This window comes from Myxine glutinosa, chromosome 13, assembly GCF_964187855.1.
Source record: "Myxine glutinosa chromosome 13, kmMyxGlut1.1, whole genome shotgun sequence".
Lineage (NCBI taxonomy): Eukaryota > Metazoa > Chordata > Myxini > Myxiniformes > Myxinidae > Myxine > Myxine glutinosa.
This window is the reverse complement of record NC_136273.1, coordinates 53,933,764-53,961,285: the sequence shown is the minus strand read 5'-3', so window position 1 is coordinate 53,961,285 and position 27,522 is coordinate 53,933,764. Positions and strand designations below refer to the sequence as shown.

General features: G+C 42.4%; 1 protein-coding gene across 1 annotated transcript in view; it reads left to right on the top strand.

The window, feature by feature from the left end:
• The window catches only part of ORC1 (origin recognition complex subunit 1), a 62,461-nt gene that overhangs the window by 15,972 nt on the left and 18,967 nt on the right, over nucleotides 1-27,522 (top strand). The window contains exons 10-13 of the mRNA XM_078767513.1: nucleotides 1,775-1,860; nucleotides 4,812-4,913; nucleotides 7,118-7,289; nucleotides 10,600-10,707. Coding sequence (XP_078623639.1) covers nucleotides 1,775-1,860; nucleotides 4,812-4,913; nucleotides 7,118-7,289; nucleotides 10,600-10,707 — 468 coding nt within the window. The remainder of the gene's footprint in view (nucleotides 1-1,774; nucleotides 1,861-4,811; nucleotides 4,914-7,117; nucleotides 7,290-10,599; nucleotides 10,708-27,522) is intronic.

Here is a 27,522-nt window from a genome sequence, read left to right as displayed (position 1 = left end):
CACATCTACAAAACACACACACACACACACACACACAAGCATACACAACTCGTGCACATGGACATACAGACAAGACAAACAGCTACTGAGCTTTGGGGAAGTGCCATCATTTCCCGGGGCACTCTGGGTAGAAGAGACGTCACAACAATGGCGGCGCCTTGTTCACCGCACTCAGCGGGGCATTTCTTAAGGGGAAAATTCCTCCTTCCCATGGATGCCAACCTATGGAAATTGTCTCAACTTGTGGGGATATGTCCCAACCTATGGGGGACCTATGATAAACTATGAGGATTATTAAAGTTGCTCATGCTCTCGACCCAACAGCTAAAGTAGATCACTTTTAATTGCAGCCTTGTATTTGAGATTGTGACATGAATATTTTTTACACCTTTTTTTACACCTTGTCGCTTGTCAAACTTTTGAACGTGTTTTTTTGTTTTTTCTTTCATTATTGGGAACAAAGTACTTGTATGTACAGTAGATGCCTGTTTTTGCTTTAGAATACGGCCATGTATATTGTCCTGTCCATAGCCGATGAATACCAGCCTTGGACGAATAGCCGGACAGTCCTTTATTCCGAGGCGACTGCCTGAAAAATGGCGGGTGTTTTTTTGGCGCGCGCGGGAATGAAGGAAACAGAGTGCTTACCTGCACGAAGAACACGGGTTTATTCCTGAACCCACAACAAATAGACACGACAGAAATTCAACAAATAATGATTTAATGAAAATAAATGAAAATAAAGTGATGACGAAATAAATGTTGAGGTAAATTAATTTACTACTTTGAGGGACCCTCCAGCAGACTTTAAAAAACAGAAAAGGGGACAAATAATAAAATAAATGTTTCCTTTTAGACGGCCAGCACTCAGCTTTGGTCCCACAGAGGATTTTGAGAGAGAGATATAGAGAGATGGTGATGGTGATGTTCGACGCTCAACGCCTCCTGCGTCGGAGCACCCCAAAATAATGCCCAGACGTGAAGCAAGCAGCCGAGATAGCCCTCCCTCGCACTCCACTCTGTCCGAAGCGCCGAGAGCCCCACAAATGGCAGCCAACAAACACCTCCTCCTCACGATCGAAATTGCCAAAGTTCCACCAGCTCCAAAAAAAATCTCCTCACAAACCTGCACAGCAATGGCCAAACCTCCTCATGCACCAACCCAAGAGAGAACAACTGTTCTTTTTCCAACGGTCGTTTTTCCTATAACCTCCATGCTCTGACATCACACTGTCCAATGGCCGAGATCTATTATATCACCCCATGTCTTCTCAACCAATGATGAAGCTCGGGGTGTGGCCTGTCGGCTTTGCTCCTCCATGCCCCCCGCACCACTCCGGGGGTGTGGCCTCTTTCCTTATTAGGTTGGTGGGGCGGAGTTTACTTGCCGAACACTCTGCCTGGTCATGTGCTGGGTTCTGTCGGCAGTCGAGTCGGTTATTGTTGTTTAATGGGAGGTTTTTATGGGCCGGCCTTGTAGTTGTAAAAACGTAGGGAAAAGCCACAGGGGGCAATCACATACTGGGGGAAAACTAACCTTAATCCCTATCCAGTTGATATAGCTTCACCCCCTGTGTGAAGACAAATAACCAATCTTAAGCTCCAGTTTCCCTCCTTAAATACATCGAGATGTCTCCTACGCATCCACGGTCTATGCTATACCTATTCAATCCTATCTTTACTATGAGATTCCATCATCTACCCCCACAAACGTAACAATATTGTGATACCTTGTATGTATATGATGCTAACCCTAATGTCACTTGTGTAACAGGGCCGTACGATTATCAGTCCCAGTATGCCTTGCAGATCTAGGCCTGCTTTGTCCAGTCCGGGAGTTCTGGAGGATGCAAGAGGCAGGTAATTACAGCAAGTCATTGTTGCCTTCAAGTCCACATTGGATTAATTAGCTATTGGAATGGATAGATGGCTATACGAATTTTGGTTCATATTACATGATTGTGAAAATGCTCTTCAGTCTCATAAAGGTGGAATGAAAACTAGCCATTGCTATCATCCTCTGTCACATACATTATCATTTACATTTTCTGAAACTTTCTGAAACCAACTCTTTCTGAAACCAACTCTCCGAAGGGACCGTCAAGCAACCCCCTCCTCCTCCCATCTACTTTCTTAACAATCCTCTTGAGGAGGTTCAGCCACTCAAACTCCTGGGCCTCACTATCAGCCACGATCTTTCTTGGGCAAACCACTTTTCAAAGTTGGCCTCCAAAGCCAGCCAGTGGCTGGGCATCCTCCAATGTACAAAGTCCTTCCTTGGCACACCTGATCTTCTATTCACCTACAAGACCTTCATCCGCAGCTTGGTGGAGTACTGCTCTCCCCTCTGGGCTGGCTCCCCTGCCTCACATCTTGCTCAGCTTGATCCACAACAATACTTAGGAAGCTCAATTCCATCCAGGATGGAACTGTTCACTTGACTTGTAACTGGCATAAATAAACATCCACCCCATCACACCTGTGTTTTGTGGCCGCATTGTGTACTACACACAGAATGTACTCCAGTAACTGACCTTCCGTGATTCAGTATCTCCTTCCAGCACCACAACTTTATACCATGAAGACGCATAAGAGGGACAACATCAACTGAACCACAAAGCAATCAAGTTCCAATTCAAACAATTCATCCCAACTTGGACATATATCACAGTACCATCATCATAGCTGGCCACTTATGTTAAACCTTTACAGCAGTATTAACTATTATTCTTTATATATGTACACATACCATAACAAGTAAAACACATCTCATTTGTCTTGCATTTCCAAGCCTACCTTAATCTCGAGATTCTTCATTTTTTACAGCGTAGCCCATAGGGCAAAGCCGTCTAGAACAGTGTTTGTCCGTATGTATGTATGTATGTATATATGTCCACTCAAACGTATACCAATCAGAGCTGAGGATCTGGTCACATGACAGGGTGATGTGATTACGTCTGATGTCATTACGGCGTAAGGCTAGCTAACTCTCCACACACCGTCATTTTGATTTATATGCCGTTCATGCCGAACATATTGTTGCGGATATGAGGATTATGTTTTTTTGTATTGTATAGTAAATTGTTTGATTCTGGCCCCTCCTGCCTCCAGTGTTGTGTAAAGGTTAAAAGGGCGTCCCGGTAGTTAATTCCATAAAGCACACATTGAAGGACACGATAAAACCCTTGTTCAGTAGTTTATATCTTTATTATGTGTTTTAGGGTAAGGCCTTGTCTTCCATTAACATGACACTCCATTGCACCAAGTGAAAAAGATAGATTCCCTTCATCCTTCATTCCCATTCCCAAAACCTCCATTTCCCCTTTCGTCAATTGCCATTCGCATTGCCAACTACAATTGTCGCCATTGACCACGAGGCAGGGTTGGGGAAGAAAGGCGGGTCCCCACCTCGTCATAGAGGGGAGGAGTGAGTCAGCCCCACTCAACCAACCACGAACAAGGGGTTGGACTTGGAGAGGGTGTGGAGAGAAACATCAAGGAGGTTCGCGAAGGTTGAGGGGCGGGGCCTATATAACCCGCCACGGGACGTTCCCCAAGGAGATGAGCTATGACAAGAGCTGCGTGGTGAGGTGCAAAGAGCTGAGCTGAGTCGTCAGAGGAGAGCTGAGTAAAAGGGTCCAAGAGAGAGCTGGGTTGTGAGGTCCAAGAGAGAGAAAGGAGATCATCCAGGGAAGCACAAAGCCTGCTATTCGTCACCTTGCTCGCCAGCAGCAGCGTCCACAGCAGCAACAACACTCGACAGCCGCTTGGGGCCTGGACGGCAGTTTGGAGCAGGGCCGCGAAGGAACGGCGGCTGCCCAACGAGCCGATCGTGCTGCAGGACCAGTTGGACCTCCCTATCCCGCCAGCCATCCACCTGCCATCCCTATCATCATTCCCCGTGTGATTCCGTTTCTGTTTGTTCTGTCCTGGGTATTAATTAAGTCTGTATAAGCTAGTATTTTCACTGTGTCTCTAAAAAGCTTCTGTATATTATTTTATTATCTTTCCTCCTCCTTGGTTTCTTTGAGCCTGTACATAGTAAATAAATTTAGTAGTATTTTCAACCTTTTGTCTTCTTCTTCTTCCTTTTCTTCACATCCGTCGTTTTAGTCTTTTCCATATTGAATAGCTGTGGCGCGATACGGCCAACGTCGGGTGAATCGGGTGAATCGGGGAAACTGTTAGGCCGCGGTGCCTCCGCTCGGCAAACAACATCCTTAACCGCGGACCGTAACAATATCGTCAAACCTGTCGTATATCTACAATCGCCATGCTCTACCTTTACGTTTTTCATTCAGTGTGAAACGCAAACAAACCGATTGTTAAAATGACCATCAAATATCTAAAGCACCGGCGTTACTTCTCTTCCAACAAAACGGTACGTACCCAACTCCTGTGGGGTATAATCTAGATTACAGTAGATCTTCGCTCAGTTCTGTAAGTAAAACTTACCTCACAGATGTCTGGATTCCTCCAAATTTCTTTGTTTAATGTTATAAACACCATTAGCGACTGTTTAAAAAGCTAATCATGTGTGTTTGTGGTTTATAATATTTTACAAGCCCGGCTACGCCGCTGTTAGACTTCTGGTCTTGTTTTTTATCTCTGCTTGTATCCATGTCCTTTTCCCGCAGTCTCATTTTCTCCCTGGCTTTCTGCCATCTTCTTTTTCCTTGCTTGTTGCTATCCCTTTGTTATGTTGTGTCCTGATCTGTTCTGTGTCCTAGTTCTTCCATGAGCTTAGACCATGTATGAAAAAAAATCCTGTTTTTAACATTTATCTCTCATCCATGTGTGCCTCTCCTCAGATTGTGTGTCTCTGCTGTGCCTGACTCCTTGCCATGTCGTGAGGAGGAATTCCACCATCTATACTCCTTCATCAGCTCAAAGCTTGATGATGGCACTGGCGGGTATGATCCCATCATGGTGGAAAATGGAGAAACATGTATTGCAGAGCATGTTGTATTGAAAGTTTTAATAGAAACACAAATGCTGAGAATTGTGATACAAATGATTTATGGATAACACTCTCTCAGCAAAAGTTAAAAAATAATAATTTATACAGAGGCCAAGGTTTGTGGAAGAGTTGAAAAAGAATAATGAGCACACCACAAATTTGTTGCAATAGCATGGCAGCACCATTTAGAGGTGAACAGGAAACGATATAATGTGATTCGATGTTTTCCAGAAAAGCTGGCAGCTGTTCTTTTACATGCACTTACCGAACGGAACTGCCGGCTGTTAAAAAAGCAATTTTGACATATTTGTTCGAAAAAACAAAAAAAACATGATTTGATGAACTTGGTCAATGTTTTTTTTTTTTTTTCAGTTAACCTTTGTGTCCGTTCATGAAGTTTATTGCACTCTATCAAACCGATCATTGGAGCTCTGTCAGTTTAAAAACGGCCATTTCCCACTTTACTATAGATCACATGCCACTTCCGTGCCACCCTACATAATGTGTTAGTCAGGTTCACTATGTCAATAAATTATATTTCGTTCAAAATCATGGTAGATTAGCAAACCTATACATTTTTGGAAAGGTTATAGCATAAGGAAACTAAAAATCAATGTTTACATTTGGAGAGATACCTGTATGGCGGCCATTTTGGATTTTCAAAATGGCCACTGTAAAATACATATTTTGTTCTATTTCTACCTCTAATTACCCTAAAAACTTTAAAAAATATACTAAACCTATATTTTCAGGGACAAGGAATCCAATGAAAGTATCAAATTAGTGCTATGGGGAATGGTAAGACACGAATCAAAGGTTTTGAATTGCAAAATACTGTCTTTATATTCGCGATAAGTTGCATAATCAAATACATGTTATCATTTTGTACAGGCAGTTAATAACATCAAAATGTGTCACAATAATTCATATCACCAAACATACACAGGCAATCAGCAAAATCATATATACACATGCAGTCAGTATAACTTCACATCTACACAGGCAGTCAATGACAAAATATACACAGGCAGTCAATGGCATCAAACATACACGATTACAGAATATGCCATTTAGAGTTCGTCATCACTGTCCTGTGTGTCGTATCCGACAATATAGTCCGCATCGTTTTCACAGTCCGTTCCACACAAGCAAAGGTCGGTCAAATTGATTGGCAAATCGAATTGGTCGAATGGTCGATCGAATCGAATTCGATGAATCGAATCGAATCGATCGAATTGGTCGAATGGTCGAATCGAATTGGTCGGAATTGGCAAATGTAAACATTGATTTTCAGATTTTCCATGTAATAACGTTTCCAAAAATGTATAGGTTTGCTAATCTACCATGATTTTGAACGAAAAAACATAGTGAACCTGACTATGTTCTCAAATTGGACAAATGCAACCACCCAGACTCTGCAGGTTCCATGCTGATGGTTTTATTTATTTATTTGATGATTCTCGCTCTGAGTTTTGATTGACGGTTCAAGATGAAGCGAGCCAGCCAATGAGTTCAGCAGAAACTTTCCTTCCTAGTGAATAAAAATCCTTGAAGATGATGTTGGGATGTAGATTGTGAAACTGACCTTGAAGATGGGCTTGTATTTATTTATTAATAACTTGAAGTAGAATAAGCATAACTGTGCAATGTATTTGCAATAATGATAAACTGCAAGAGGACCCTTTCAAGGATGAAGGGAAGTAATATAATCCAGGCCTTTGAAAAAGATTTCCTTATCTCCACTGCATTTATGATTTTGATATAGCCATGGTGTTGGCTTAGCGGTTAGGGTGCCGGCTTGGGATCCTAGGATCCTGGGTTCGAATCCCGGTCGATCGCTGAATTAACGCCAGGGGGGTTGGCTCAGCCTGTCATCCTTCCGAGGTCGGCAAATTGAGTACCAGCTTGCTGGGATGAATGATCACGGTGTGTACCCCGGTTTAGAGTAGGTACACCGTATCCCTGCGCATCGTAAGAGCGTGACCAGGGGTTGGCGTCAGGAAGGGCATCCGGCCATAAAAACATTGCCTCAAACAGGGAACCATGATTGTCATGGGGCCCGCAAGGCTAACCCCCGCTCTAGCGGGGAAAAATGGCCTTAAAACGATCATTCAATTCATTCATTCAATGCAAGTGAGTGTACTTATTGTGTTGCAGGTGCATGTATGTGTCAGGTGTACCAGGGACAGGTAAGACTGCAACAGTGTGCGAGGTAGTCCGAGTTCTGCGTGAAGGTGTATGTCAAGGGGATGTTCCGGAGTTCCGATTCGTCGAGCTCAATGGCCTTCGTCTCACGGAACCACGGCACGCTTTCAGCCATGTGCTTAAGGTGAGGTAGGGTCTTTAAATGGTTGTCCATATATTACATACATCGGTGGGGGTAGTAGGCAGCGGCATGGTTTCAGGATGGTCCAGAGGTGTACTGCAAATACCTTTGAACCATCTAGTCTGGTTTTGATCCTCAGCCTGAATATAAACTGTTGGATTGGTTCTTCACAGATAAGACATTGCAACACAAAGCGCACCGTCGTCCGTCATTCAGAAGGAAGTTACGCTAGCTGTCCATCTGCTAGCATTATCTGATAGGAAAGTCATCACTGGCACCCTCAACAAATTTCCAACCACCTTCAATCGAACGTCATATTTTGCCAGCCATTGTGTAAAGGCCTTGGGCCGAAAACACTCCCACTGGTTGACCCCACAAGAAGATGGGAATAATTGGGGAATTACAGAAGAAGTAGTAATAGTGGGGTTGGAGGTAGGTGATAAGTGTGGGAGAGCAATGGGCACCAGGTTAGGTATATCTAAAGAGAAGGACCAGATGGTGGTAGAGGGGCAAGGCCGGAGGCCCCCGCTCTAGCGGGTAGGGTCTTTCTCTTTAGATATTGTTTGTTTTGGGGTGGTAATAACTTCCACCATGAGTATTGTAGTGGGGTTGGCCGAGGTGGACGTTTGGCACAAATCTTTCACAAAGTGGCTGGCCAGGCCTGATGTTCACCTAAAGCTGATTTGGGCAGGAATTTCGAACATGGACAAAGTGCTGGCAATAAATCTTACTCGACCAGAAAGGTACCACAGGATCTTTAACTTCCACCAACAAATGCTAGCAGAATTGTTCCCAGCTTAACGTTCATCCAAGGGATGGTGCACTTCTTGATCTAACAACTTTGATGTAACTTTGCAGGAAAGTTATTGATGTAACTTTCCTGCAAAGTGTTACGTGTTGCTCCCCGACCTCCTGGTCTCGGTATACCTCCGAACCCCGGGAGGAATCACGGCAGAAAAATATATATTTCCGTGTCGAAATCAATAAGGAAACAACACCAATGATTACGAACAAACCAATAATATATTATAAATCACACCGGAATAACATTACCACAAATGACAATTAAGAGTGCACTCTCTATTCCATCAGCGAGCACGCATAAAGTAACTCAGTGTTCCAAGTGAGTGGAAAGAACCTTCCCCAATTGAATGTCTCTATATTCCCGTCTTCGAGCTCAGAGTTGGTCCCCTCCAGTGATCAACGGAACGATGTCGACTCTAAACCAGAATCTCGTTCCGAGGGCAGGCACAGACACGCCGCCCAAAACGGCACCAAGGCGCACGCGACCCAAAGCGGAGAAAAGGGTCACGTGGTTAAAGTGGCACACAGGCGCACTCACGGCGACTGGGAAATCCAAAGGCCCCCTCCAGGTACGAACTTTCACTGTTCATGGTCGGCGAGCCGCAAAGTAATCGTCAGAAGCCTCGGTGCACACACACCACAGATACGTCTGAACGCGGTGGAAACGGTTGACGAAGCAAGGAAAGCTTGCTCGACGCGCGAAGCGCATGAGTCAAAATGGCGGATGTCTCGTACTTGAGACGTAATCACACGACGATGGTTCCTCCGAATCCAACACCAACCTGACATGCAGGTTTGATCAGTCACAGCGATAACAACTCTATCACGGAATCCCTTTCCAGGAAACCCCAAAGTTCACTCGTGTCTCTTGCTCGACAACGGTCGAACCAGAACGCAAAGCAACCAGCTTCTTCTCCGACTTTTCTCACCGCCCCCTCTTCCTCGCTCGTTGTTTTCCGGTCCACGGTTTCCTGTATCATTTTAAGTTAACCTTTTTATCTTTAGATAGCTGTTCCTGAATAATAAACCTTTTGAGAATAATAATGATACTGTTACGGTTCGCGGTTAAGGATGTTGTTTGCCGAGCGAAGGCACCGCGACCTAACAGTTTTTCCCCGACCAACCCGATTCACCCAGACGTTGGCCGTATCGCGCCACAGCTATTCAATATGGAAACCTCTAAAGCGACCGAATGTAAAGAGGAAGAAGAAGAAGACGTACGGAGGAATAACAGGTTTTATTATTACACACACAAGCAAAAAGGAGCAGTCACGGTTATGTACAGGGACATGAAAGGAGCAGGCACACAGTGAAATCTTTAGCTTACCTATACAAGCTTAATTAATAAACCCCAGGACAACGTTGAAGACAGACGGACGATCACACTTACACGGGGAAATGCAGGCAGGAATGAATGGCTTGGAGATGGGTGGCTTTTAGAGGCAAAGAAGGTTCGGCGGGTACTGGGCACGGTCGGGCCAGAAGGCACCGCCGTCAAGAAGCCGAGCTTTGGTCCCAAACTGCGCGGGCGAAGTTCCTTTCTCTGTACTGCTGCCTCGTGCGCTCCTTGCGTTGCTCCGGTCCGCTTTTCCTGCAGCGCGGCACGTTTCACGGCGGCTCGGTCACACCTGCTCGTCTCCAGCGCATCTCCTGGACCCATCTCCGTAAAAGCTCATCTCAGATCCCTTTTGGAGCGTCCCGCGGCGGGTTATATAGGCTCCGCCCTTCACCCTTTTCGAACCTTCCCCAAACGTTCTCTCTCCGCCCTCTCAAGCCAAACCCCTCGTTCTGGTTTGGATGAGCAGGGCTGACTTACTCCTCCCCTCTATGACGAGGTGGAGACCCGCCTTTCTTCTTCGGCGTTACCTCGTGCGTAATGGAGTCAAATGCAGCACAGTGGACGGCAGATGGAAATGCAGCAAAGTGCCTAAAGAGGCAATTGCAGCAAAGTGGCGAACCTGGCACTTGGAAGCTGCCATGGGGCGTCAGAGGGCCTACTCTTATTTAATTCGGTGCAATGAAGAGTCAAACTAGTGGGAAACACATCCTTAGCCTACACAGAGAATAAGGGACTAACTATTTAAAAGGATATATCGTGTCCTGTGTGTAGGTTTATGGAATTAACTAAGAGGACGAGCTGCGACCATTCTTTACATTACGAGGGTCAGTTACACACAACAAAACCATACTTTTCACATTCGTTACACTTTCTCAAAATTGTTACACTTCTCAAATCCGTTACACTTCTCAAATTCGTTACAATACCTAATATCAGAAACATGTCAAGTGGGTGAAAACCCCAATAACGGAAGTTACGAATCCGTAACAAAAGTACCAATATTGACAGTTTATAGTCGAGCTGAGAATGTAACTCTGATTAGACAGTTCAAAGGTAAGTGCTTTAACTCGGCACCCCAACCAAGAAATTCCCAACCAAGGAAATTCACTGTTGTCGGGTTTGGTTATATGAATAACCTTTACTTTAACTTGATGGTTGCTATGATAACAGGTGCTCACAGGTCGTAAGGCGACACCAGAACACGCTGCATCTCTTTTGGATGAGATGTTTACTCAGCGTGGTAACCACCATGAAGCCACCTTGCTTTTGGTTGACGAGGTGAGGTCAGAGTTTGGAAAAGTAAATTGTGTTTTCTTTGTGATGATTATGATGAGGAGTAGATGATTTTGTTCAGTGCCTTCAGAAAGTATTTACACCCCTTGACTTTTTCACATTTTGTTGTGTTACAGCCTGATTTTAAAATTGATTAAATAAAAAATGTCGCTGATCCACACAAAATACCCCAGAATCACAAAATGAAAATGTTTTTTGAAATTTTTACAAATTTATTGAAAATTAAATACAGAAATATGTAATTTACATATGTATTCACCCCTCCAAGTCAATACTTCATAGAAGCACCTTTGGAAGCGATCTTTGCAAGCAGTCTTTTTGGGTATGTTTGTATCACCTTTGCACATCTGGATTTGATGAGTTTCTCCCATTCTTACTTGAAGGGCTCAAGGTCTGTCAAGTTGGATGTGGAGCATCGGTACATATATACACTACCGGTAAAAAGTTTTAGAACACCTCAATTTTTCCAGTTTTTATTGAAATTTATGCAGTTTAATGTCTCAATGTACTCTGAAATTAAGCACAGAACAAATAAACAATTGGAGAAAAAAAGAAATCATAAAATCATTTTGTTTAACAAAATTTAATTTAAAATTTTGACTCAGGAAAGTAGCCACCTTTTGCAGATATAACCGCCGAACACACTCGTGGCATTCTTTCTACAATGGAAATCAAATATTGTTCGGGAAGTTCTTCCCAACACTGTTGCAGAAGTTCCCACAAATGTGTTGCACTTGTAGGTTGCTTTGCTTTCACCCTTCTGTCCATTTCATCCCAAACCAGCTCGATGGGGTTTAAGTCTGGAGACTGTGCTGGCCATTCCATGATTTGAAGCCTACCGTCTTGTTCTTTTCCTCGAAGGTAGTTTTGACATCGCCTGGATGTGTGTTTAGGGTCATTATCTTGTTGTAGGATGAACCCCTGACCAACTAGGCGTATACCAGAGGGTATTGCATGGCACTGCAAAATGCTGTGGTAGCCCTTTTGGTTCAGGGTGCCAGTCACTCTGTGCAAGTCGCCGACTCTGGATCCAGCAAAAGAGCCCCAGAACATCACGCTTCCTCCTCCATGTTTGACACTTGGTGTCACACACTGAGGAACCATCCTTTCGCCGACTCGACGGCGTACAAAAACCCTGCGTGATGAACCAAAGATTTCAAATTTTGATTCATCGGTCCACAATACCTTCTTCCAGTCTTCAATAGTCCACTGGCGGTGCTTCATGGCCCAGGCAAGCCTTTTTCTTATTTTGCCATCTTAGCAATGGCTTTCCTACTGCCACTCGACCTGTCAAACCTGCAGCTCGAAGTCCTCTCTTCACAGTTGAAACTTGCTTACTTCGACCAGTGTTAAGTTGTGCTTGAAGCTGTTGTTCTGTGAGCCGCCTATCACACAAGCTGTTGACTCTCAAACTTGTCTTCTGATTCTGTTGTGGCTTTGGGTCTGCCAGACCTCTTCCTGTCAGAGTTTCCTCCATTTTCCAATATACTACTTCCTGCAGTGCAATATTGTCCAAATAATGCTTCAGAGGATGTAATAACAGTCTGTTACAATACTGCTTTTATACAGACAGGGGGTTTGTAATGGAGTAATCAGCAGAGGTTGGGACACCTGTAGGAATTGTTTGCATCAACTTTCAAGGCTTAATTTACTTACATTGCTGCAGAACAGCTGTAAGTTGTTAACCCATTACTTGTTCCCTGAAGAAGGCCTATTTTTTTTTTACAATATAATTGTGCAATTTACATTATTTTCCCATCTCTGCTAACCTACACTTTTTTTTTAACCTCAAGCAGTTTAATTCTTACTTTTGTACCATTTCAGGTTCTTCACTGGACATTAAATTGCACAAATTTGAATAAAAACTGGAAAAATTGAGGTGTTCTAAAACTTTTGACCGGTAGTGTATGTATATATACACTATTTGGACAATAGGGTGAGTCTCCTGCTGCCGATCTGATCTCAGCCTCGCTGTCGCTCCACCCCCTTTTTGGGCCTTACCTCATGGCTGGGCTAGTTCCAGCAAACCAGCAAACCAAGAGCAGCAAACGCTGCTGGCAGCCAAAGCGTAACAAACTGCGAGCATCCCAAACTGCGAGCATCCCAAGCGTAACAAACTGCGAGTTGTCAAATGGGGCGCGGGATGGATTCTGCCCAACGAGGTGGAATTTGGAGGGTGGAGGCACAATGGAACGGGACTTACTCTTATTTATTTAATGCAATGCAGAGTCAAACTATTGGGAACACAGCCTTATGGTGTCCTAAGTGTTGCTGTGGACTAACTAGGGTGCTCTCGTTTAACATTAGAAAATGGGGATATTTACAGGGGATTATTTATAAGGGATTATTACAAATATTTACAAAGTGGAGGGTTCTCAAAACCGCAACAATATATATATATATATATATATATATATATATATATATATATATATATATATATATATATATATATATATATATATATATATATATATATATATAGATATCTATATGTAGATATAGATTTATATATATATATACACATACATATATACATACATACATACATACATATATATGTAGATTCATATATAGATATATATGTAGATTCATATATAGATATATATGTAGATTTATATATAGATATATATTATGTAGATTCATATATAGATATATATGTAGATTTATATATAGATATATATGTAGATTTATATATAGATATATATGTAGATTCATATATAGATATATATGTAGATTCATATATAGATATATATGTAGATTCATATAAAGATATATATGTAGATTTATATATAGATATATATGTAGATTTATATATAGATATATATGTAGATTCATATATAGATATATATGTAGATTCATATGTAGATATATATGTAGATTCATATATAGATATAGATGCAGATTTATATATAGATATATATGTAGATTTATATATAGATATATATATGTAGATTTATATATAGATATATATGTAGATTTATATATAGATATATATGTAGATTTATATAAAGATATATATGTAGATTCATATACAGATATATATGTAGATTTATATATAGATATATATGTAGATTTATAAATAGATATATATGTAGATTTATATATAGATATATATGTAGATTTATATATAGATATATATGTAGATTTATATATAGATATATATGTAGATTTATATGTAGATATATATGTAGATTTATATATAGATATATATGTAGATTTATATAAAGATATATATGTAGATATAGATTTATATAGTTATATAGATTTATATAGTTATATAGATTTATATATATAGATATAGATTTATATATATAGATATAGATTTATATATAGATATCGACATAGATATAGTTTTATATATAGATATAGATTTATATATAGATTTATATATAGATATAGATTTATATATAGATTTATATATAGATATAGATTTATATATAGATATATATTTATATATAGATTTATATATAGATATAGATTTATATATAGATTTATATATAGATATAGATTTATATATAGATTTATATATAGATATAGATTTACATATAGATTTATATATAGATATAGATTTATATATCGATTTATATATAGATTTATATATAGATTTATATATAGATATAGATTTATATATAGATATAGATTTATATATAGATTTATATATAGATATACATTTATATATAGATTTATATATAGATTTATATATAGATATAGATTTATATATATATATATATAGATTTATATATAGATTTATATATAGATATAGATTTATATATGTAGATATAGATTTATATATATATATATATATAGATTTATATATAGATTTATAGATATATATATATATACTGTATATAGATTTATATATATAGATATTGACATAGATTTATAGATATAGTTTTATATATAGATATAGATATAGATTTATATGTAGATATAGATTTATATATAGATATAGATATATATGTAGATATAGATTTATATAGTTATATAGATTTATATATATAGATATAGATTTATAGATATAGATATAGATTTATATATATAGATATATATTTATATATATAGATATTGACATAGATTTATAGATATAGACATAGTTTTATATATAGATATAGATTTATATCGATTTATATATAGATATAGATTTATATATATATATAGATATAGATTTATATATGTAGATATAGATTTATATATGTAGATGTAGATTTATATATATATATATATATAAAGATTTATTGATGTAGATATAGATTTATATATACTAGGGCATGCCCGTACTATATATATATCTAAAAGTATATCCCCCCCCTCTATTTACATGCAATGGTTTGGTCCAAAGCGAACGGCTTGCGAGTACGGTGACAATCCCCCCCCTCTATTTACATGAAATGGTTTGGTCCAAAGCGAACGGCTTGCGAGTACGGTGACAATCCCCCCCCTCTATTTACATGAAATGGTTTGGTCCAAAGCGAACGGCTTGCGAGTACGGTGACAATCCCCCCCCCCTCTATTTACATGAAATGGTTTGGTCCAAAGCTAACGGCTTGCGGAGTTTGGTAAAGAAATCGCCATCGCGTGCACAAATGCGCAGGAAAGCGAATGAATCGCAAATTAGTTTTAATTAGTTTTAAAACATAGTTTAACGCCAACATAGCGCCAACATAGTTTGCCGACGGGAAATAAATGAATACGCTCTCAAATGTGCCGTCCGTACTATATATATATCTAAAATTATATCCCCCCCCTCTATTTACATGAAATGGTTTGGTCCAAAGCGAACGGCTTGCGAGTACGGTGACAACCCCCCCCCTCTATTTACATGAAATGGTTTGGTCCAAAGCGAACGGCTTGCGAGTACGGTGTTTTTTATCGGACCCGTGGAATTATAGATAGTAGTTTTAATTAGTCTTAAAACATAGTTTAACGCCAACATAGTTTGCCAACGTGAAATAAATGACTACGCTCTCAAATGTGCCGTCCGAGGCAGAGTCTGTTCGCCACGTTCGGCACACGTGATAACTCGCTGCTCTCTGATTGGTTGAATCGTTTTTTGGACATAGCTCGGTAACTACTTGTCCGATTAATATGAAACCTTGAAAAGGCACATCCTCGGGTCCCCAGCAATATACCTGGCAAGTTTAAAGTATATCGGACCCGTGGTTGTCGAGAAACAGCGGTCACAAACAAACATACAAACATACAAACATACAAACATACACACACACAGAGATTAGTGGAATTATAGATAGATATATATATATATAGATTTATATATATAGATATGGACATAGATTTATAGATATAGTTTTATATATAGACATAGATATAGATTTATATATAGATATAGATATATATGTAGATATAGATTTATATAGTTATATAGATTTATATATATAGATATAGATTTATAGATATAGATTTATATATATATAGATATAGATTTATATATGTAGATATAGATTTATATATGTAGATATAGATTCATATATATATATATATATATAAAGATTTATTGATGTCGATATAGATTTATTTATATATATATTTATATATATATATATATATTGTTGCGAATATGGAATTTGGCCTCCATATCCGCTTGTAAATATTCCCCTATTTCCCCAATACTCCCCAACTATCCCCAATCCCCCATTCCCTAGTCCCATTGTCTGTAAACAACAATCAGTAGAGCCGACCTTCCCCTTTTTCCCCCATTAAATGTCGTGCCCAGGTCCACCGCATCTCACGTAGACAACTTTCGGACATCTTGCTAGTTATTCTTAGTCTATGTCAGTTAAGGACTCCTTTCCATTAATTCTGACTCTTCGTTGCACCAGAATGTGATTATATGGCACCAGTAGTGAGTTTAGGACCTTCCCTTACCTACTCCCATCTTCTTCCCCAAACAACAACAACAACTACAACAACGGCGCGCGGGGGGAGTGTGCGTCCTCACACCGGCTCGGTTCGCCGCCATGACCATGCGCTCCACGGGGTTACCACGAAGGGGCTCCCTGTCAGCCCCTCGTCAAGGGGCGGAGCCGGTAACCCCCCGCACGCACCCAATGAGAAGCAACGAGCCGATTCCATCTGGGGCGGAGCTAACGAGCCGAGGGCGTGTCACTCCCCGCCGGATATACGAAGCGACTCACCGGACGTGACGTCAGATGCGCCCCCAGCTTGAAGAAGAGCAAGTCACTACCTCCGAGCGCTGCGACCTCCCTGCATGCTGCATCTCTGGACCGGACCGAGCCGATTCTGTCCCTGAGCCCAGGTGCACCTGGAGCCATCGATCCTGCCTTTCCTAGCCATCAATCCCCGTGTGAGTCAGCCTTTTGTCCCGTTTATCTGTCGTCTGTTGGGGTTAATATAAGATTGTGTCTAAGTGCCTATCTTCCTTTGCTGTCCCTCTTGTAGTTGTAATCTAACCTTCCGAACGAATATAATCTCCTCCGGAGGTCTTGAGAACCGTATCCCTGGTGTCGAGTCATTTTAATCCCAGCCGTGTGTCTTTTCCTTCATTGATCTAGCGTAGCGCGATTAGTCAACGTTCGGGTATAATCGGGTAACTTGTGCAGACGTGGTCATACCAAACCGCTCGGTAAATAACATCCACCACCACGTCTGTAACAATTGGTGTCGAGGAGTGGAATTCGAACCCGGGACTAAATTTATTAGGCCCAAATTTGTAGTAGAATCAATTCGGAGCGCGTTTCCCGCGCGAAATTATAACGGCGAAATTTGAATTTGTTTTACAAAAATAAAAACCCGAATTTTGAAAGTCGCGCTATGGCAGACCAAGACAGCTGGGGTCCGGTAGGGGAGAGTGAGGCAGGGTCGGTCCAGGACCAAATTGAGGGACGCGAGGAGAGCGAAGCAGCGAGGGTAGCAGACGCACAAAATAGCGTCGTTGTGCCCGACATTGCGGGAGCGCAAAATGGCGCCTCGCTGGTCACCGCGCCCGCGACCGTGGCAGCGCCCCTGGTGGATCCGAACCTTTTTATGTTGCAAATGGGGGCCCTTATGGAGAGGCTAGAAGCAAAAATGGGGGTAATGAATAACGAAATGGGGGTAATGAGGGACGAAGCGAGGGGTACTGGTGAGGGATTAGACAATAATTTTAGGGGATTAGACAACAATTTTAAGGGATTAGACGAGAAATTTGGGAAATTAGACAATAGATTAGGGGAAATACAGGAGGGGTTAATGGGGGTAGAAAACAGAATGGCCGCTCAAGAGAATCAAATGGAAGGGATGCAAAAGGGGTTAGAGGGGGTAGAAAATAGAATGGCTGCCCAGGAGAATCAGATAGAGGGAGTGAAAAATGGGTTAGAGGGGTTAGAAAACAGTATGGAAGGCAAATTGAGGGACATGAGGGACCAAGCGGAAAGGGAAGTTAACCAAATGGTGGGGCAGATAGAGGGGGTCAGAATGGGGGTAGAAACCAAACTGGATGCTCACAGGGAGGAAATGGAGCAGATGAGGGTGGCATCTGGGCAGGAGATGCAAGTGATGGGAGAGGAGATCAGAAGAGGAGTGAGTGAGGAGGTCGGAGGAGTGCGCGAGGAGGTGAGGCACTGTAAGGAGCGCATGGAGAAGGAGGTGAGAAAGGGGACTGTAAAATTGCAAGGGGGTATAGAGGAGTTGACGCTGGGAGTAGAACAACTGACAGTGGGACAAAAGGAGTTGGGGGACCAGGTAAAGAAGAACACAGCGGTAATAGAGGGTTTAAAATCGACACAGAAGGAGATGAAAAAGGACGTAGGGGTAATTAAAAAAGAGTGTCAGACGGTACATGAGGACCTGACGAGGAAAATGGACAAGGTGGTCGAGGTGATGGAGGTTAAAGAGCGGGAGGTGCGGGAGCACATAGAAAAAAATAAAGTGGAGTTAGAGGAAGAACTTAAAGGGGCGCACGAAGAGATGAAGGAGGTGAAGCAGAAATTAGAAGAAGTGGAAGAAGGGGTGAGCGAAATTAAGAAGCGACGGAGAGAGGATAAGAAAGAGATAAAGGAGGAAGTAAAAGAATTGGTCCAAAGTCTGTGTTCGGATCGTGATGATGTGCTCATTAACCGGATGAGGGATTCGCAGGTGATGGAGGAGAAGCGAAGAGGAAGAGGACCCGGTGTAAGTGGTGACCAATATGGTCGTGCGTATGATGCGCCAGGGGATTTAAGAAGCTTGGGGGTCGAGATAGACCCGGGTGTTCGTGAGAGGCCGTTGGTGAAGTGTGCGACAGGTCTGGTGTGCGAAAGAGGAGGTGTGCGAGAAAGTCCGACTCTGGGGTGTGTGAGGAAAAAGTGCGTGCCAAGGAGTGAGGGTGCTGGCGAGAGTGAGTCGGTCGTAGCGCGTGTGCGAGGGAGCACATGGAAGCGTGGTGTGGTGAGTGTTACAGAGGGTGTAACGGGAGAGTGTGCGCGAGAAAGGTGTGTGACGGACAGGTGCATGAGGAAAGAGTGCGCTGTCAGAAGTAAGGAAGAGTGTCCACCTGTGGTGAGTGTTACAGAGGGTGTAACGGGAGAGTGTACGCGAGAAAGGTGTGTGACGGACAGGTGCATGGGGAAAGAGTGTGCTGTCAAGAGTAAGGGTGAGTGCGTGGTCAAGAGTGGAGGTGAGAGTATTGAGAGTGACAAGGAGAGTGAGTTGGTTGTGACAGGTGAGCGAGGATGTACACCTGGGATGGAAGGATGCACACCTGGAATGGTAGAGCGTGAGTGGGAATGCACGCTGGAGTTGGTGGTGAGGCACGTGGTTGGGTGTGCGAATGAGAGCACACCTGTGATTGTCACAGAGGAGGTGACTGAGGAGGGGGCGCGAAGAGGTGTGTTGGTGAGGTGTGCTACCAACAAATGTGTGCCAAAGTGTTCGGTGGTCAGGTGTGTGACCAAGTCTGTGAGTGGAATGAGAGTACCTGGGTGTGTAAGGAAAGGTACGAGGAGCATAGAAACGGCTGGAGGTGTGAGCAAGGAACGGGCTGCGGGGTGTAAGAATCCAGGTGAAGCATCGACGGTAACCAGGTTAGAGGTTAGGTCGACTTTTAGCCGAAGCGGGCCCTCGGTGCGTGCTGGGCCTCGCTTCGAACGGCCGCGTCCGTGCTCCACTAGGCGGAGCGGGCAGCCCGATAGAAAGGGTCGTCATGGCGACCACTTTTTGTTGAGGCAGTCCGGCAGGTCGAGATCGTGACATTGGATGGCTCCGTGCCGAGATGGTGCGTGGGATCTCGGCACGGGTAAGCCCCCGTCCCTGCACCGAATGCCGGACGCATCCAGCCGCTGGCACAGAACAACCCGCATTCATGGCTTGGCTTTACGAAGCCGGGCTTTGGACAGGAATTGGCGCACCGAGAGGTATTAGTGAGTAGACTGGGTGATGAGGTTAGTGTTTTGGACCCAAAATTAGAGAAAAACAAAATTTGATGATTGGCAAGGGATTGGCAGTAGTGATTGGCAGATGATGGGCAGTGATTGGCAAATTTTTAATTTGTTGAAATTTGATGTGCAAAATTGGTAGTGAGAGACCCCCGATGTGGTGGGATGGCAAATCCACCATCCCTCACAGAGTGGGGGCAAAGGAGCACTAGATTATGGGGTGTATGGCAGTGAAAACTAGCCCGGGTGGGTTAGGTTATATTGATAGGGATCTAGAGAAGATGACATTAGGTGACGTTAAGGTTAGTTAGTGACTGATACCTGTAGTGGGGACGCAGGTAGTTTAGTGTGGATGATAATGACGAGGGAGCGCAATAGTTTAAAGGGACGACTGGGACGCGCAAGTTTCAGAAGGGAGTAGTTAGCTGAGATGATGCCGTGTGTGTGAGCATTGAACAGGTGTGATTGCACAGGTGTGCAACTGGACGGGTGTGTGGAGCAGTGTGTGAGTAGTGAGTGTTGTAGATCAGCGCGAATGCGCTTGGGGAGAGAAGGGTGCAGGTGGCACCAGGTGTGAGAGCACAGGTGTGCAAGTACAGGTGTGTGGAGAGAGTTGGAGTAAGTGGTACGGAGTGGTGTGCATGGTGCGAAGGTGTGGATGGGGGAAGAGTGGACCCTTTTCACGAGTACCCGGGGCGGGTAGTGTAAGTGTTAGGTAGAGGGTACAGGTAAATTGTGGTTGGACATTGGCATCTGTGGTGCGGGTGACAGAATGGTATTGTGAATGGGTGCATTAGTGTTGTGGAAATGGCTGGGCGTGTAGCCTGTTAGTGTGTGTAGTTGGTTGGGCACTCCACCACTGTGAGGATGTCGGCCAGGTGAGGCCGCAGGTGGGCTCTGGGAGCCGGTAGAGTTGTGGATGGACCCGGGTAGCCCAGTGCCAGAGAGGGCACCGAGTGGGGCGAGCGCCAGAGGGCCTTCCCCAGGTAGTTAGGTTAGGGTAAGGAGCAGGTAAGCTCGGAGGCAACTGCAGTGGTGGAGGTGTGCAGGTGGGTAGACCCACTGGGAGAGGTACACGCCACAGCCCAGAAATTGTGCGAGGGCACCGTGAGATGAATCGGGGGAGTGAGACCCCAAATTGAAAAGCACCACAGTTTGGCCAATGGGAATTGGTTTTTAGAACCCATAGTGTAAGAGGGCCAATGGTTTGGCCGGAGAAAGACCCCGGGTAGTGTAAAGTTGTTAGTCATTTAGGAAATAGTTAGGATTGATGAACCTGTCGCACCATACGCAGCCACTTACCTGTGGTGATGATGATGACTCCACACCTGTGTTTTCTTTGTTCTGTGTGCAGGAAATGAGAATTGCTGTGAGGATTTGTGAGACGCATCACGACGTGGATGAGACATTGGGGTGATTCCATCTCTCCCTCCCTAGGAGGGACTGATGATGAATTGGTAATGGCAAATTTTGATGTTGAGTTGGAGATGGCAAATTTTGATGAAAGTTGAAAATAGCAAATTTGATTGGTTAGGAGGGAGAGAAGACGAATTTGGTTTATGGGAGGAACGGGGAAGACAGTAGGGACGTTTGTGGATTTGTAAAGTAGATGTTTATGGGTAGTGTTGTGTTTTGTGGATACAGTAAGGGGTAAGGGAGGGGCCATGTAGGTTACCTGGTGGGGGGGGGGGGGGGGGGCGTACGGTAGGAACGTACCTGTCTCACCTGGTTCCCATGTGCCCCCAGTGTGCATTACCTTGCATTGCGTGCACTTTTGCGCCCTTACCACCTTACTCACTTGTCTGCTTCTTTTGTCTCCCACCTCCGAGGATCTGGCTTTGGGGTAGAGAGAGAGGAGAGAGAGGTGCTGGCTTCGCAGTTGTGGGCCTGCACTTTCGCTGTTTGCTGCATGGATCGATACACCATATGGACCGCAATGTTTGTGGCCACCCACCATGGACCGCAGTTCTTATGCGGCCAAGCACCACCCATGGATGGACCTATGGGTCAACGTGGCACCTATGCCATACAAGGTGAACCACTAACAGTTGGCCCCCTGACGGCCACAATAGAGAAATGGACGCGGTTGGCGCCTTTCTTTATTTTTGAAAGAAGTAAGAAGGCCAAGTGCACCACACGAAGGCAAGACCAGCGGCAGAACATCGGCCGGCTGCGACACCACACAATGATTCATAAACACTTTATTGGTGCACCGGATGGTGCTCACTGTGTGATGGGGTGGTGCTTTTGGTGCTTGGAAGGGGTGCTCTGCACATTATTAAAGGCCGTAGGCCACAGAGCACTCGTGGGTTGGTGTATCGATGCTGGCATGCGTGCTCTCTCTCTATGCATAACATCTGCATGTGTTCCTCCAAAAACAGGTCCTGGATCGTAGTGTAAATATCAGCGTAGTCTTGTGTAAATAATGCTCTCTACCGGCTGTATGTTTAGTTTGAGGATTCTTTCCGGATTCGGTTATCCTGTGGGTGTGTTTCTGTGAGGAGAAGGGTGCAACGTCGCAGGGGGACATATTTACTCATTTGTGAATATCTGTAAAACTGTCGCACTCAGGGTAGAGTTAATAGTAGAGGGAACTACATTGCGTGCCACACTAAAGTAGGTAAAAATTTATCGGGTCGGGACGCCCCGAGGGTAGAGAAGGGTGCAATGTTGCGAATATGGAATTTGGCCTCCATATCCGCTTGTAAATATTCCCCTATTTCCCCAATACTCCCCAACTATCCCCAATCCCCCATTCCCTAGTCCCATTGTCTGTAAACAACAATCAGTAGAGCCGACCTTCCCCTTTTTCCCCCATTAAATGTCGTGCCCAGGTCCACCGCATCTCACGTAGACAACTTTCGGACATCTTGCTAGTTATTCTTAGTCTATGTCAGTTAAGGACTCCTTTCCATTAATTCTGACTCTTCGTTGCACCAGAATGTGATTATATGGCACCAGTAGTGAGTTTAGGACCTTCCCTTACCTACTCCCATCTTCTTCCCCAAACAACAACAACAACTACAACAACGGCGCGCGGGGGGAGTGTGCGTCCTCACACCGGCTCGGTTCGCCGCCATGACCATGCGCTCCACGGGGTTACCACGAAGGGGCTCCCTGTCAGCCCCTCGTCAAGGGGCGGAGCCGGTAACCCCCCGCACGCACCCAATGAGAAGCAACGAGCCGATTCCATCTGGGGCGGAGCTAACGAGCCGAGGGCGTGTCACTCCCCGCCGGATATACGAAGCGACTCACCGGACGTGACGTCAGATGCGCCCCCAGCTTGAAGAAGAGCAAGTCACTACCTCCGAGCGCTGCGACCTCCCTGCATGCTGCATCTCTGGACCGGACCGAGCCGATTCTGTCCCTGAGCCCAGGTGCACCTGGAGCCATCGATCCTGCCTTTCCTAGCCATCAATCCCCGTGTGAGTCAGCCTTTTGTCCCGTTTATCTGTCGTCTGTTGGGGTTAATATAAGATTGTGTCTAAGTGCCTATCTTCCTTTGCTGTCCCTCTTGTAGTTGTAATCTAACCTTCCGAACGAATATAATCTCCTCCGGAGGTCTTGAGAACCGTATCCCTGGTGTCGAGTCATTTTAATCCCAGCCGTGTGTCTTTTCCTTCATTGATCTAGCGTAGCGCGATTAGTCAACGTTCGGGTATAATCGGGTAACTTGTGCAGACGTGGTCATACCAAACCGCTCGGTAAATAACATCCACCACCACGTCTGTAACAATATATATATATATATATATATATATATATATATATATATATATATATATATATATATATATATATGGACATAGATTTATAGATATAGTTTTAGATATAGATTTATATATAGATATAGATTTATATATAGATATAGATTTATATATAGATATAGATTTATATAGATATAGATTTATATATAGATATAGATTTATATATAGATATAGATTTTATAGATTATATAGATATAGATTTATAGATATAGATATAGATATAGATATAGATTTATATATAGATTTATATATGTAGATATAGATTTATATATATAGATATGGATTTATATATATAGATATAGATTTATATATATAGATATAGATACAGATTTATATAGATATAGATTTTATAGATTATATAGATCTAGATTTATATATTTATATAGATATAGATTTTGTAGATATAGATATCGATTTTATAGATATAGATATAGGTTTATATATATATATAGATATAGATATTGATTTATATATAGATTTATATATAGATATAGATACAGATTTATATATAGATATAGATTTTTATATATAGATATAGATTTATATATATAGATATAGATTTATATGTATAGATATAGATTTATAGATATGGATATATATACATATAGATATAGATATAGATTTATATAGATATAGATTTTACAGATTATATAGATCTAGATTTATATATATATAGATATAGATTTTATAGATATAGATATCGATTTTATAGATATAGATTTATATATATATAGATATAGATATAGATTTATATATAGATTTATATATAGATTTATATATAGATATCGATTTATATATAGATATAGATTTATATATATAGATATAGATTTATATATATAGATATAGATTTATATGTATAGATATAGATTTATAGATATGGATATATATATGTATATATATATATATATATATATATATATATATATATATATATATATATATATATAGATTTATATATAGATTTATATATAGATATAGATTTTATAGATGATATAGATCTAGATTTATATAGATATAGATTTTATATATATAGATATAGATTTTATAGATATAGATATCGATTTATATATAGATTTATATATAGATATAGATATACATATAGATATAGATTTATATATATAGATATAGATTTATATATATAGATTTATATGTATAGATATAGATTTATAGATATGGATATATATATATATATATATATATATATATATATATATATATTTTTTTTTGGTATACTGAATCGAGGCTCGTGAAAGAGCTAACATTTACTTCACAAACAAATCAACCAGACAAACAAAACACAAAAAGAGGGAGCGGAAAACAAGATGGGGAGAGAAGGGGAAGCACACAAACACAACATTTGAGAGCAGGGAGATGTGTGGAAGGGAGAGGGCTTGGGGGGAGGAGGCGTGGGAAGGGGGGGGTGGGGGTGGAGGGAGAAGTATAAAACACAAGGACACCAAGGACTTCCAGGACAGAAGTTGGTATTTCAAAAAAGTGGAATTGGGGTGAAATTAGCGGGGGTAGAAAAGATCAAGGTTTTGGATGGGGGAAGATAAGAGATGGTGGTGAACAGCAGTTTTAAAGACCTGGAGGGTGGAGTGGGATTGAAGAGAGTGAGGGAGTTTGTTCCAGAGGCGGGAGAAGAGAGGAATGAAGGAGTGAAGGTGAGCAGAGAGTCTTGATTTTGGCAGTTTGACCATAAGAGGGCTGCAGGCAGATCTTGTGCGACCTGTAGGAATATTTGCGGGACAGAGCCCAGAGAGACCTGGGGGGGGGGGGGGCAAGGCCAGAGAGGAGTCGGTAGAAGATGGAAAGACCACCAACCTGCCTGCGGTGAGTGAGTGAGAGGCCCTTGGAGTTAGCTTCATCGCGGGAGATTCCAATGATTCTGAATGCTTTGGTTTCAACAGCGTGAAGACGAGCTATGTGTGAGGCAGGAGCACCAGTCCAGAGGGGAGAGCAGTATTCCATTGAGCTGCGGATGAAAGCCTTGTATGTGGTGAGGAGCTCAGGTGTGCCAAGGAAGGACTTTGCACGACGGAGGATGCCCAGTCGGCGACTGGCTTTGGAGGCCAGATTTGAAATGTGGTTTTCCCAGGAAAGATCATGGCAGATAGTGAGACCCAAAAGCTTGAGTGACAGAACTTCTTGGAGAGGATTATTCAGAAAGTGGATGGGAGGGTTGTCCAGTCGGTCTTTTCGGAGAGACATCGTAAGAGTGTGAGATTTGTCAGGATTGAAAGACATGTTCCACTTGTTTGCCCAGTCTGTGATTTTGTCCAGGTCTGCAGAGAGTGAGGAGGCAGCAGACTGCCGATCTGAGGGATGAAGAATGGAGCGACAGAGAGTAGTGTCATCAGCAAAGAGATACAGAGGATTTTCAAGAGAGTCAGAGAGATCATTGATGAAGACCAGAAAAAGCACAGGGCCCAGAACACTGCCTTGTGGAACTTGTGGAATATATATATACTAGGGCATGCCCGTACTATATATATATCTAAAATTATATCCCCCCCCTCTATTTACATGAAATGGTTTGGTCCAAAGCGAACGGCTTGCGAGTACGGTGACAACCCCCCCCCCTCTATTTACATGAAATGGTTTGGTCCAAAGCGAACGGCTTGCGAGTACGGTGTTTTTTATCGGACCCGTGGAATTATAGATAGTAGTTTTAATTAGTTTTAAAACATAGTTTAACGCCAACATAGTTTGCCAACGTGAAATAAATGAATACGCTCTCAAATGTGCCGTCCGAGGCAGAGTCTGTTCGCCACGTTCGGCACACGTGATAACTCGCTGCTCTCTGATTGGTTGAATCGTTTTTTGGACATAGCTCGGTAACTACTTGTCCGATTAATATGAAACCTTGAAAAGGCACATCCTCGGGTCCCCAGCAATATACCTGGCAAGTTTAAAGTATATCGGACCCGTGGTTGTCGAGAAACAGCGGTCACAAACAAACATACAAACATACAAACATACAAACATACACACACACAGAGATTAGTGGAATTATATATAGATTTATATATAGATATAGATTTTATAGATTATATAGATCTAGATTTATGTATATATATATATATATATATATATATATATACAGTGGAACCTTGACTTACGAGTGCCCCAACTTACGAGTTTTTCGAGATACGAGCCGTCGCTCGGGCGGTTTATTGCTTTGAGATGCGAGCCGAGATCCGAGTTACGAGCTTTCGCCACCCGGTCACATGGTTATCTTGCCGTGCACGTACAGTATCTCTGTCGTATAGCGCTGCATTTTTGTTTTCGCATGTTGGTTATTTTGAGTTTTGCCGCCAGGTGGGTTCCGGTCACGTGGTTATCTTGCCGTGCACGTACAGTATCTCTGTCGTATAGCGCTGCATTTTTGTTTTCGCATGTTGGTTATTTTGAGTTTTGCCGCCAGGTGGGTTCCGGTCACGTGGTTATCTTGCCGTGCACGTACAGTATCTCTGTCGTATAGCGCTGCATTTTTGTTTTCGCATGTTCGATATTTTGAGTTTTGCCGCCAGGTGGGTTCCGGTCACGTGGTTATCTTGCCGTGCACGTACAGTATCTCTGTCGTATAGCGCTGCATTTTTGTTTTCGCATTTTGGTTATTTTGGAAAATTTCATGTTCATGTCGAACATTTCATGTTCAT